Source organism: Ovis aries, chromosome 2 (assembly GCF_016772045.2).
Source record: "Ovis aries strain OAR_USU_Benz2616 breed Rambouillet chromosome 2, ARS-UI_Ramb_v3.0, whole genome shotgun sequence".
Taxonomy (NCBI): domain Eukaryota; kingdom Metazoa; phylum Chordata; class Mammalia; order Artiodactyla; family Bovidae; genus Ovis; species Ovis aries.
The window spans coordinates 2,073,924-2,087,895 of NC_056055.1; the positions used below are offsets into that span (position 1 = coordinate 2,073,924).

Here is a 13,972-nt window from a genome sequence, read left to right on the forward strand (position 1 = left end):
GTCCAGGATCAGCTGGCAGGAGCTGTCGGGCCCTCAGGGCTCAGCACTAGCATCAGTCGGGTCACTTGTCCCCTCACTTTAAGTCAGGTGTGGCTACATGAGCTGTCATCCCCGACGACACACGACGTGTCCAGGCAGAGGCCTCAAAGGCCAGTGTGCACTTGACCACGTGCCCTTTCTGCCTCTGAGGTCGTGGGAGCACCAGGGGTTGGAGTCTCCTGGCTGGCTGACTTTGGGAGGCCCTCATCTGCCCCAGAATCTCTGGTAGGAGTCTTTGATTTTGACCCCAGAATACACGATTTTCAGAGTGGAGAGGGGCCCCAGGGCACCAACTGCAGTAGCTTGTTGCCTTTTGCCAACAAGCCTTGACCACCAGGAAGGTGCCCACACAGAGCAGTGTGCCCACGGCCTTGGAGCGAGCAGGGCCAAGCAGTCTCTTGGACCTGGAGGGGCATGCTGTTCGGGGTCCCCACGGGTACCCTGGGAACTGCAGAGGGTCTGCAGTGACCAGTCTCTCCTTTTGACCCAAAGGGCATTTGCAGTGTTTCTTAACATTTTTCCCCAGCAATTTTATTACAGAGGTTGGCATTCTTTGGCACAGCCAAAGGTAAAAACTCAGAGCAGATTCCATCCTGGGTGTGACGAAACCTCTGTGGGATAAAGGGTGGCTTTCATCTCTGCCCGTACAAGCGTCAGGAGGTCACAGGGCTTCCCCTGCTCTTTGTAGCTTGGAAGGACCATGACGCTGGTTGACTGTGACTAAACCCAGCGTGTGGTGTATTTTCTCCCCAGAGACCAGCCGAGATCGTCAAAGATGCTGAAGAGACACACAGACACACGTCTGATTTTGAAGGCAACAGGGTGAGTTAATTCAACATTCGTTTCGTACCGCCTAGCCTGAGTCTACGGCACCTCTTCATCCTTGTAACATGCTGAGTGGAGCGCCCATTGGATGGGCAAGGGTCGGAGAGCCAAGTCTCCCCAGGGTAGAATCGTTGGACCAGAGTGTGTGTCTTCCGGGCGGGCTGTACCCACCCAGGTCTCTTGTGTGTCAGAAACTGCAGGCGTAGTGTTCATGGTTCCACAGTGACCCTAATTGCCCTTTGCTGTATTTCCGGTCACAGACTGAAGAGCTTTTCCCCCAATGACCCTCAAGATGCGTGTTTAGAAGGGGGGAGGGGGAGGGGAGCCGGGGCAGCCGGTGTGGGAGGCTCCGTTGTTCTGAGGACCCCAGGGCGTCGGTTTTGCGGGGTGTCCGTGTGGTGTGACAAGTCTTGGCTGAGGTTGCCTGTGGCACAGGCGCTGCAGTGGCAGCGTGAGCTCGCTCAGCACGCTCTGCCTGGCTTGGGCTTTCTCCCTTTCCCGTCCAGATCCTTCAGATCTGCCAGCGGTGCACACAGCCTGTTTCTTCCTGCAGTAAGTGATGAGATTCTGTGACCGATCTGTATGAAATGTGTGTACTGGGAAAGCAAAACTGATGCCCTTCCATTTTAACTTTTTTAATCGAGATATATTTGACAACTAAAGACTGTCTATTTTTAAGGTGAACAATTTGATTGTTTTTGACTCTGAAATGGTCACCATAATCTAGCTGATCAACAGGGACGTGTGTGTGCAGTGAGAACATTCAAGACAAAATTATCTTTAAATGTACAGTCCATGGGGCTGAGAAACAGATTTTGGGAATTTGTTTTAAACATTCTATCCCTAGATTTTTTTTTAAGGTGGCTTCTTAACTTCTTGGTCCCAGGCAGGAGGTTGTGTAACACACGTGGGGTAGAGCGTCCGAGTGTGTTCCGATGACAGAATATGAGCCAGTCCTCAGTATGATGGCCCTGCAGGTGACCGTCTCCCGCTCTGAAACTGGCCTCGCAGTGTCCAGGCTCCACGCGCGGGAAGGCGGAACAGTGACTCCAAGGTGGGGGACTGCGAGGTGCTGGAGCCAGAGTCGGCCCCTGGTTCTTGCACGTCGTGGAAAGGGGTGTTTGTGGGAAAGGACGTGGGTCCTCAGGAAGCTGGTTCAGGCTTTTCAACCTGAGCAAGGTTATGATCTGAAACAGACGGCTAGAGGGAATAACCTTTCAAATGATCCTTTTTCCTTCCTTACAGTCTTAACTATTTCTGACCAGGAGGCAGCATTCAGGGAAAGACACGCTATGTCCAGACACTTAGGGAAGCCTTTCAGATGCAGGTGGGGGGTGTTTCCGAGGATGCTCACGGTGGGTGACGAGTGTAAGGCTGTGTCTGGGGTGGGAGGGCTTTGGTCCCAGGGCGCTGGGTGACCAGGGGCCAAGAGTCTCCTGCTTGCCTTGGGGCCCTGGAGGAAAGGGCGCTGTTAGGATCCAGTCGCGGAGTGACGGAATGTTGTGGTTTAACGGGAACGCGGCATCCGTGTTTCATCTGCACTGACTTTGTGCCGTCGCCGGGAGGTCTGCACACTGTCGGAATCCATCTCTGCCTTACTGACTTGTTCTGTAGATACATCTCCTCTGGCCTCCGGGGCAACTTGTGTATTAGCCGCTGACTTCAGACAAGAGACAATTGCTTAGCATGTATCAAAGTGACTTTCTCAGTGCCAGCAATATCACTGGAGTAATGGCAAATACAAGCACCTCTGGGCTAAGGACCTGAGCTTTGGGGCAGGAAGGTGATAAGGAGCCCAAACAGCATGACTTAAGTCAGGCAGAAGGGCTGGATGGGGCCGACGCATCTCCATGGAGCTCTGTCTGGGGGGCGGGCACGGTGCTGGGACTCGCATCCCACCTCAGCCACACGTGACTCTTCCAGGTGGCACCAGCCCCGCTTTATAGAATCAAACCCAGCGAGACGGAGATGTGAGCGAGTCTACCACGCCGGCAGTCAGGAAGCAGGGTGCTGGGCTCTGAACCCTGTTTCGAACGCTCTAGAGTCGGTCTCTCCTCCTCCCCAGTGAGCGGGCTGGCTGCGTCCCGCCCCTCGGAGGACCCACTCCGCGCACTGGGCTTCCAGGACGGGCGCTCTGTGGCGCTGGGTGCTGGCTTCCTCGTGTGCGAGGCTGCGGATGTCTCAGTCCTGTCGGGTGCTCATGACTCGTCTCGGCTCCAGCACGAGATGATCAAAAACCCCACTGGTGTGAAAGGCCTCTGAGGTTGAAGGTTGTCAGCCCTGAAATCTAGCCCACGTTCTTGTGGGATCACAAGGAGAGCAAGCATTGTATAAGCACTGCAGTAGCTGGTAACACTAATGAAAAGAAGTGATGCTCCACACTTCCTGGCCGAGAGGCTGCGTGGCCTATCTGCTCTCAGTGGACTGGGGTTTCTCTTGGCACTGCATTTATTTGTTCATTTGAAAAATCGCCCTTGTGATGTTTATTCGACGTTGGATATATAGGTTCCTTAGACATGTGGCTTCTGGCCTGATCACCCTCCCCAAACTGATTGTGAAATCCTGAGGGGCTGATATGCGTCCTGTCTGGAGTCTAGGGCAGTGTCTTGCGCACAGTAGGTGCTTCACAGATTCTATGGAATTGCTTCACCTTGCCTGGACTCAGTTGCTTAAACCGAACTGTGTGATCCTGGGATAAAATGGTAGTGACCGTGCTAAGCTGTAGGATAGCTTATTGTTATGAACAAAACACAAGAAAAGCTATGACCAACCTAGAAAGCATATTAAAAAGCAGAGACATTACTTTACCAACAAAGGTCCGTCTAGTCAAAGCTATGGTTTTTCCAGTGGTCATGTATGGACGTGAGAGTTGGACTAAAAAGAAAGGTGAGTGCTGAAGAATTGATGCTTTTGACCTGTGGTGTTGGAGAAGACTCTTGAGAGTCCCTTGGACTGCAAGGAGATCCAACCAGTCCATCCTAAAGGAGATCAGTCTTGAATATTCATTGGAAGGACTGATGTTGAAGCTGAAACTCCAATACCTTGGCCACCTGATGCGAGGAACTGACTCATTGGAAAAGACCCTGATGCTGGGAGGGATTGGGGGCAGGAGGAGAAGGGGATGACGGAGGATGAGATGGTTGGATGGCATCCCCGATTTGATGGACATGAGTTTGAGTAGGCTCCAGGAGTTAGTGATGGACAGGAAGCCTGGAGGGCTGCAGTCCATGGGGTCACAAAGAGTTGGACACGACTGAGTGACTGAACTGAACTGATGAACAATATTTAGAAATACATATTATGTTTCTGATGTTGGATCACAAGGGTTTCTGTTTCATTTTGAAAGTTATTAGGATAAAGCATATTAATATATAGCGTGAGACTCGCTGTTCTGACTGTTTATTTTGTGCTTAATTCATCAGACCATTGAGCTCAGGGGTGTGAAGTACATTTGCAGCATAGCACAGCTACATCCTTAAGACACTTTAAATATGTTAGTTACAGTCAGGACAACTTTGCCCACACCTGACACTTTAAAAATATTTTCCTTCTTAAAAAGTTGGGATCTTATCAATGTTAATTAGCTAATATATTCTGTGAATTTATAAAGATGATGTGTGTACTTTCCCCCTTTATCTATTTCAAGCTGTGTTCCTGACACATGTTTTTAGTTAAATTGGGTGCTTGAGAACTGTCAGAATCGAGGTGGGCTGCAATCTCTCCCATTCTGCTCGTGGCTTTGTTTGGATCCATCCATTGTAAGGCATTTCACATGCAAGCAGGACTTCTTAACGAGTGCTACCTGCTACGTTTGTAAAACATTGTCTAAAAGTTTAGCAAAGATTCAGTCCCTTTCCAAAGGAATGTGAAGATGAAGTCACAGACCATGTGTTTAGGGCTCTCTGGCCTGGCAGCAATTCTGCACCCTGGGAAGAGTTCAGAGTGGTCTGCAGGTAGGTTTGCAAAGGAGTTGTCCAGCCTCTGGGACTCTAAGCCTTTATGTCTAACTCTGAGATATGGGTTATCAACCTTTCAATTGATTTTTTAAAAGTTTTTCCTGCCTTCAAAAAGGTTATCTGTTTAAACATGTCCTGGATAATTTTGTGTATCCATGGAGTGGGGAGGGAGACAGGTTGACGTTAATACTTTGGGTGCTCTCCATGGAGGTTATTCTGGCACTTGATTTGAAGAGCCAACTCATTGGAAAAGACCCTGATGCTGGGAAAGATTGAAGGCAGGAGGAGAAGGGGACGACAGAGGATGAGATGGCTGGATGGCATCACCTGCTCGATGGACGTGAGTTTGAGTGAACTCCGGGAGTTGGTGATGGACAGGGAGGCCTGGCGTGCTGCAGCCCACGGATCACAAAGAGCTGGACAAGTCGCATCTGAACAACAACCTCATCACTGCCATTTCAAGTTTCTCCCGCCCTCCAGGCTCCTTACTAAAACCAGCATCCTCATTAAGCTTTCTGGATCCTTCAGCAGGAGGTGGTGGCTCTTCCTCCACGGCCCCAGTGGCGTCTCGTTCGTATTTCTTACACCATCTGGATCACAGGTTGGCTCTTCTTAGAGTTATTTGAGTGCTTCTCCTGTGTCCTCTGACAGAGTAAGTTTTGTGAAGAAAGACTTTATTTTACTATATTCTTAACAATGCTCACATCGCCCGGCACGCAGGAGTAACTGGTCTTGAATCTGATCAAGAACCTTGAGCACAGTAGATCCCTATTGTGTAGCTGGCCTAGAGGCAGGGCTGTGGCTGAGCTGGGACCGAGAAGTGATTCCCAACAGAGAGAACTAAAAATGAAGCCGGATATGCAGTGAATCTCCAGAGACTACGTCTTGAGAAGTCACCGAAGCCTTGACCTTTCTGTATGTGAAGATTAAATCCTCTTTGGAAAATACCATGAAGTCAAAAGTCAGCCAAAATATGGAAGAAACTATTTGCAAGGCAAATTTTCTTAATTTACAAAGAGTTCATTAAGTCATTAATATAATCCCATAAAAGAAAGGTAAATGAGACAGGAATTTCACAGAGAAGAATACAAATCAACGAAGGATGTAAGAAAATATATCAATGTTATTCCTACTTAAAGAAATACAAACAAGAGATGGTGAGTTTATTTTAAAAATCAGGTTGACAGTTTCCAGGGCTGGGATGATGCAGGGAGGTTGAAATGCTTAACAGGGTCAAAGGTAGATGGTGCAGCCTTTTGGGAAGGGAATTTTGCTCTTCCTATAAAAATTAACTCTGCACATGTTTTTAAACCATCATTCCCATAGCTAGAAATATCCCACAGATATAAATAAATCCCACAGATATAATATGCTCAGAAATAGAAACAAATGAGAAATTCATCCTTTGGGGTTGGTTGATTAATTTATGCTTCTTCCATACAATGGAAAACACTGCAGCTGTGGAAACAATGAGGCGCGTGTGTGCTGAGCGTGGGGGCTCCAGAGCACTAGGCGAAAAAATCAAGGTGCGACTGGGCATATAATAGTCTGTATTTTGTGTAAAAATATGTAGTAAGGTGCACACAAAACTGAGCTTAGAGTGGGGAAGGGGTAGTGCCTGACCAAACGGAAGGGAAAGAGGATCCAGGTAGCCTGGATGGTCAAGGCTTAGGCCCCACCCCCGAGGGATACTTGTGACAGGAAAGAATCTGGCCCAGCCAGGAGGGTGAGAGGAGTCCAGGAGATTAAGGGTGTATTTGACAATATCCTTCTTGCGGATAGTTGATTGCTATATTTATTTTTTTAACAATAGGAAAAAGAAGAAGAAAAGCTTTATGAAGATAATGAAAGGAAGGTTTGTATCAACAGATTCTGTAGCTTTGTGTTTCCTATTCTGAAGACAGACCTAACAAGATAATCAAAGGATTCCCAAACCTTGTCAGGTGCTTGTTAGAGATATAACGTCTGCGTCTCCACCATCCACCATCGCTCTGTTCCCTAAGGCAGAAAACCAACTCAGAGGAAAGGAAATGCGAAGGCATTTCAAGCAGGTGGATGGATCCACTGTAAAAGCAGATAAAAAACAGGGGAGGGAAGACTCCTTCAGGGTCCTGTATCAGGAGACGCCTCCCCTAACCCCGAGTCATCTGCCTTCAGGCACCTGGAGACACCCCCCGGGGTTGTCCAGGGAGCCAGGAATGCTGCACGCTGTCAGGCTCAGGATGAATGAGTCACAGCCTGGGGACATCAGGGGAGGAGGGGCTCCCAAACCACGAGGCTCACGGCCCCTGGGAAGGCAGGGCTCTGGCCGAGCAGCCGGCCCCCCGTGGCGGGCGATGGCGCGTCCGGCTCCATGACGTTCCTCTCCAGTACAGTGTCCTAGGTAGAGTCAAGGTCTCCTCGTTATTTGCTAAATGATTACGTGATCATAATGATTTTTGTCTGAGTACGTAAGAATTTATTTACTTATTCCTAAGTTCACTTAGTCTCCTCATCGCTCCATAAAAAAATACCTGGGCCATAAATACTAATATTTGGGAAGGTGCCTAATCAAAACCAGCACCTGGAAGCCACCTGAACTTTGACATCACATCAGCTCATCCATCACTCACCGCGTGTGACCTTGGGACCCCTTGACGTTTCAGAGCCTCAGCTTCCTCTGCTGCAAGCCTGTTCTTCAGCAGTTTATCACCAAATCAACCTCCGGGATTGGTGACTATGTGGATAAAGTATGCTCTATGCTACGCTTTCTATGTATATGAGTAGAAGTAGCGAATTGTGGGAGGATCCTGACAGCTTCAGGGGAGAGGGCGCACACGAGCTGCAATTCCATGTGTGAACATGCTCCTGCAAGCAGCCGAGTGAGAGGGCGCCAGACTCCCGTCTTAGTGCTCCTGTGAATTTGCAAGTGTCCTTTGTTGAGTAATTTTACCTCTCTGAACCCCATTCATTCATCGATGATTATCGTACATTTACAGGTTTACTTTCCTCGAAAGAATCAATTGTCGCAGTGGATTTGAAAGTTCTCGAAAAGTATATTTATGTTTAAAATGAGGTTTGTGCAATTTCTACTCAAGCTAAATAATGAAAGCACACGTTTCCAGTTGGAAAGTGGGCACTGGGTTTTCCTTTTCTTAGCCTTCTCGTTAAAAGCAGTGTGATCAGTTTTATCCAGCATTCTGTCCTTTGGAATGTCCTTAGGAAAGACCCCTCAGTGACCAGCCTGTGCAGAAAAGATCACATTGTGTTTGCCCTGATATCCCCGAAAACTGAAGTCACATCCACTTGGCCTTCAGAGTCCAGTGATTCTCTTGGAAATTTACCATTCGTTTGATGTGGCTATTACTTGCTCTTTTAATCAGGATGTTTAGCCAAACACAGTGGATGAAGAATGCAGACCTTGACCGTGTATAAACTGTGTCGTGAACACAATTTCACTTCCCTGAGCCCCAGCGTCTTTGTTTGTAAAGCTGGGAATGTCTAACCTGTGAAGTCAGTATGGAGATTAGAATTATTCTTAAAAAGCCTTACACAGTGGGCTGAGAGTTAATTATAGCAGTTATTACTGTTATTCTCCAGTCTCATCATGGTTTCTAGCAGAGGTTTCAAGTCCTTAGAAGTGGGAATTTGACTTTATATTTTCATTTTTGTCAGCATCAGGCACATACAGTGCCTTACTCATAGTTAGCATTAATTGTATTTTTAAATCGAAACTTCTTCTCTACTATCTCATGCTTTAAAATTAAGAATACCAAATTATAAACAGTTCAGTGTTCTTGTAGAATTATTAGCAGATACAAATAAGAAAAAAATGAAAACATTGAATTCCTGTTTAGAATCTGTTTTCACTTTTGTGTATATTCTTAAGACTATTTTCCACTTCTTTTTTTATGTAGCATATTAAAGGAACCATGACTCTGCTGCTAATAGAAACGTATTATTTTAACAAGTACTATGAATCAGTATTGAGGATATTATCAGAATTTACTTTTCTTTTTCAATATACTTCAGAATGGTGATTTTATTTATTTGGAATAAATGCAAACATTTTGAGCAAAGCTGCCGTTCATATAAAAAGAATACCCCGACCCCACAAAAATGACAGACGAATCAGGCGCTTGTATGGAATTCTTCCAGAACAACATTAGTTTCACATCTTGGGTGTCCTCTTGGGTGTCATTTGTTTTCATCAGTTAATTTCACGCCAGCAGTTTTACTTCTCTTTTACTGGAATAAGTATTTTATTGATTTCTCACTGGATATATTTGTGATTATAAAGAAGTGTTGAGAGTCTTAGGGAAGTACAGTCGACCCTTGAACTGCAGGGGTCTATTTACATGCGAGTCTGTTCAGCAGTAAATATCGCCCCACTGCAGGAGCCCCAGGTGGGGCTGCGGGTGTGGACCCTCGGACGGGGAGGGACCCCCTATGCGGAGGGCCAACTGCTAATTACCCTCGGATTTTTATCTGCATCAGGACTGGCCCCCTGAGCCCTCCTCCAAGGGTCAACTCTAAATGGATAGAATAGTTTATCCAGTAATACATTAAAAATGGAAACTAAAGTTTAAAACCTTAAATAGATGTGAAATCACTCTGGTGATTATTATCAGTCCTGCTTCGGCTGATAATAACTGAAGCCAAACCCGGCAAAGGGCGCTCGGGCGCCCTGCCGTGCAGGTCGGTGGTCTGGTTTGTTTCCCCTTCGTAGGACGTGATCAGAACACAGGACCGCTCTGGACCGACAGGCGTCCAGACTGGCTGCCAGTGGCAGGCTCTAGGTGCAAAGCATGCAAGGAGACAAAATGAAAATTGTGAAAAGTTTTCCAAAGGCCTCAAAAATCAAGTATACTGTGATAATAAGTGTGCTGTCCGTCACAAAACACTTCCTAGATAAGATTTTTAACACATATATTCATTGATTTATGAGCTGTTTTATCACATAAGACATATGAGATGTAGAGATGCATTTTGTATGTTTTATGACATTGTTATGTATGCGGGCTTCCCTGATAGCTCAGCTGGTAGAGAATCCACCTCCAGTGCAGGAGACCTTTGATCCCTGGGTTGGGAAGATCCCCTGGAAAAGGGCATGGCTACCCACTCCAGTATTCCAGCCTGGAGAATTCCATTCACTGTATAGTCCATGGAGTCGCAAAGAGTCAGACACGACTGAGTGAGTTTCGCTTTCACTATGTATGATTAGATCAAGTTGAAGTCTCTTCAGATGAGTGTTAAAGGCAAGGCTCGACCAGACCTCAAAACCTCTGGAGCATTAAGTGCTGTCACCGTGATGGAAAATAGCAGATTTTGTCTGACTTTAACGCATTTGTAATTTAGCCCATTGGAAAAGCAAGAGAGACACAGTACCCAGCAACACATACATAGAGCTCACATCTATTTAAATTTATTCCCTGGGACACATGTAAACTTAAAAATAATGCACATTTGGGTGTTGCTTTGTTCTGTTAAAATCTTGATGTTTATAAATTGGAACATTTAGGACACAAGCCTAAACTGGGGCTCTGCTGTCTGGTGTCTGATTTGACAAGGCAGCACGGAGGGTCATTTTGTCTGTAGGTTATTGCCCTGCTGCTAAGTCACTTCAGTCGTGTCCGACTCTGTGCAACCCCATAGACGGCAGCCCACCAGGCTCCCCCGTCCCTGGGATTCTCCAGGCAAGAACCTTCTCTGAGATTATTGCCCTAGGCTGGAATTAATGTAAGCTCGTCAAGGGCAAGGCTTGGATTCTGCACGTGCAATGAACCTCAGAGCTTAATCTTCTTGTCCAAGAATGTTCTGTTAATAGTGCTGTTGATAGTGTTGAACTAAGGCTTCCCTGGTGCCTCAGAGGTTAAAACGTCTGCCTGCAATGCAGGAGACCTGGGTTCGATCCCTGGGTTGGGAAGATCCCCTGGAGTAGGAGATGGCAACCCACTCCAGTATTCTTGCCTGGAGAATCCCATGGACGGAGGAGCCTGGTGGGCTACAGTCCACGGGGTCGCAAAGAGTTGGACACGATTGAGCAACTTCACTTTCACTTTCAGAAGCAGTGCCCAGGTGAGAAAAAGGGGCATCTTCAGATGGCCTGGCCGTGCCGTCTGTGAGCGTGCAGTGTCAGCCTCGTGGAGGACGCTGATGGCAGCTTCCCTCCCCGTGTCCTCTCTTCCTTTCAGGGGAAGGCAGATCCCCATCCTTCCCCTGAAGAAGTCTAACTTCTAAGTTTCCCCTTCTGGCCTGACCATCCACTCTTTCCCTAAAGCCGTGTCTCTAATCAACTCATGAGGTGCCTCTTCCAAGAAACTCGTCAATTACACTTTAATCCCTTTTCTTTTGGCAAATATGCATGCTGCTTCCCTCTTGTCATTTTCCCCGATTACCCCCAAGTTATTGTGTGTGTGCGTGCGCTTTCCAGGTTTTCAGCAGCTCTCTCTTGCGTGCCGGCTTCTCTTTTTCCTGCGAGTGACCGTTCCTTCCGTCGGGCCGTGACTTCTGCTGTCTTCTTCTCTGCCAAGGAGCGTGTGTCGTTCAAAACATTCTTCGCTGAATAAGCCTAGGCCTCCTAGAACTAAAATCCGAGATGAGAAAGATCGGGTCCTCTCATAGCTCTTAGTCTTCAGTGTCTTCCTGTGGTTGAAAAATGGAAAACTGCAAACCGTTATGACTCTGGGTAGAGTCATAATAACAAGAAAATTGGAATAAAAATGGAATGCTGTGGGTAATTTTGATGCAGTGGAGAACAGAAATTGTCCATCATTGATGAATGTTGCATGCTTTTATTTCTTTTTTAATTTTGGTTTTCTTGTTATTATGACTCCACAGTAAATAATGCTGTGGATCAAAACCTCCTAGGATGAGGGGTTTTGAAAGAAATGTTGTGTGCAGCTCTGCTTCACGTGGGCTGCGTGGGCTGATGAGATCAGATCAGGAAAGTGACTTAATATGTTTCCAACTGTAAAATGAGTGATAAGACCAAAACACCTTAAAAAAAAAATCAAGTAGCAGTTTCTCTCAATTGACATAAATCACATATAAGTGATTGAATGCACTTAACAAGTGGTGGGCTCAGAACGTGAGGCATTTCCCATTGCCTGCAGCTACTGATGAAAACACCTTTCAAGCATCTTGCTGAAATACAATGCACACAGAATCCAAAACAGTAACTTACCCTTGTTATCTGCTTTATCAGGCAATTGGCAGAGGGATTTCATTTAATTCCCTTTGCCAGAAATGCCAATAAAGCTGGGGAGTGTTTGATCTCTCGTTGTCTCTGACTCAGGATTTTTGTGACCGAATGAACTGATTTTTAAAATTCGTTGCCTGCCCAGTATCTTTACCATTTTTTCCCTTGTATTATTTTGATACCACTTTGTCAGTACAGCTGAGTGTTTTATTCCTTCCCTAAGAGGCAAGGTTAGCACTGAGCAGCAGTGGAGTTTCAAAGGCTAAGTGTAAGTCATCAATGCTAATTGGGCTTTGGTGAACTAAAAGTTTTAGAGAATTACAGTTTCAGAAAAATAAAGCTTGGATTCCTCTATACATAGGAGATTCCTTTGGACTCAAGCAGAAAGAGAAATGTTCACTGTTGAATAAAAATGCTTTATCTTCATCCCAGTTGCAGGCATATATTCTGTGAAATGCTCTGCATTATTGAAGTGGAGGTATTGAATTGATGTTTGATAACAGAACAGACATAGATGAAGTGGTCTGTCTTTTCATATGGTGGGCTCCATCCAAAAACTTTTGTTGAATTTATGCCAATGTTAGAAATGATGGTTAGGGACCTGACTTACTTTTAATTATGAGAATTATTAGTATGTGCTCCATCTACAATGTTTCTGTAAGGGACCAAACAACCTAGGGTTTAGACCTGTGTAATGTGGACAGGACCATACATATAATTTTTGGAAGCAAAAAGTAACACTTAAAATTTTCGTTTCTGAGAAAGCTTTATTGACTGCCTGTACCAGCCACTTTCTGGAAAGATGCCTTTAGGTGAATTCAGAACTTAGCTGCCAGAAATTAATAGCCATATTTTGGAAGAAAAACTGTCTTTCCGTGAGTAGTTTCAGTGGGAAGAAAATCAGAAACATGAAGAGAGGGGCTGGAAGGTCCATAGAAATGTTGAATTGACAAATGAGATTGTTTGGGGCACTTTGTCTTGATTCCACGTATTTTCTGTGGTCCTGGCAGCTTTTCCCTGAGAGAGAGCTAAGATAAGAAATAGCCAGGTCTTTGGGATTCAAAGCTGAGGTTTACTGTTGAGCTCACAGAGTTACTATCCACAAGACCGTGTAATAGTGGTTCAAGTCAAGGCATGTTTCCTATTTATTCATTTCCAGGGTTTGTCTATATTGATATTTGAAGGAGAGGAGTCCATGGCAGGGCAAAAATCAGTTCTATAAGTAAAAGTCACATTTCTGCTTGTGAATAGAATAAGTGGGAAGAGACAGGCTATTTGGAAGTTGTAAAATATCAGAAAATGGGTTTCCACCTTAGACTCAATACTGCACCTCGCAGATCGGTGAGGGCTACAGGCACAGAACATGCGTGCGTGCCAGCAATCTCTGTGTTGATCTGGATGCAGTGAAGCGCCCTCCCAAGCGTCCTTTCCTCCCATCGTCAGTGCTGGAAGCCCGCGTGAAAGCGTTCTCTGTCAGCTCCGTCCAAACGCGCATCACAACGCCTGCGCACTCGTACCTGGTAAATAAACCCGCGTTAGACCAGCCCCTGACTCCCCGTTCTAGCCGTCTGTCCGCGGGATATACTGGGTCTAAAGACCCTGATGCTGGGAAAGATTGAGGGCAGGAGGAGATGGGGACGACAGAGGATGAGATGGTTGGATGGCATCACCGACTCAATGGACGCAAGTTTGAGCAAACTCCGGGAGTGGGTGATGGACAGGGAGGCCTGGTGTGCTGCAGTCCATGGGGTCGCAAAGAGTCGGACACGACTGAGCGACTGTGCCGGGGTCCAGCCTGGGTGGATCCAGGGAATTCGAAGGGTGGACGGCACTGGCGTGGAAAGACTTGTTTATTTATTAATATAAGATTAGATTGAGAAACTGTAGTGTAGTAGGAAGATTAAGTGGAGGAAGAGGGCTGAATAGCTTGGGTTACACGGAAGGCCAATAAAATTCCAGACAAGGAATTTGC

At 46.3% G+C, this 13,972-nt stretch overlaps 1 protein-coding gene across 1 annotated transcript in view; it reads left to right on the forward strand.

Moving 5' to 3' along the window:
* The window catches only part of DCDC2C (doublecortin domain containing 2C), a 51,502-nt gene extending 44,576 nt beyond the window's left edge, over nucleotides 1-6,926 (forward strand). Inside the window, exons 9-10 of the mRNA XM_027964045.3 lie at nucleotides 793-861; nucleotides 6,634-6,926. Coding sequence (XP_027819846.1) covers nucleotides 793-861; nucleotides 6,634-6,738 — 174 coding nt within the window. The 3' untranslated portion in view covers nucleotides 6,739-6,926. The remainder of the gene's footprint in view (nucleotides 1-792; nucleotides 862-6,633) is intronic.
* The last annotated feature ends 7,046 nt before the right edge of the window (nucleotides 6,927-13,972 follow it).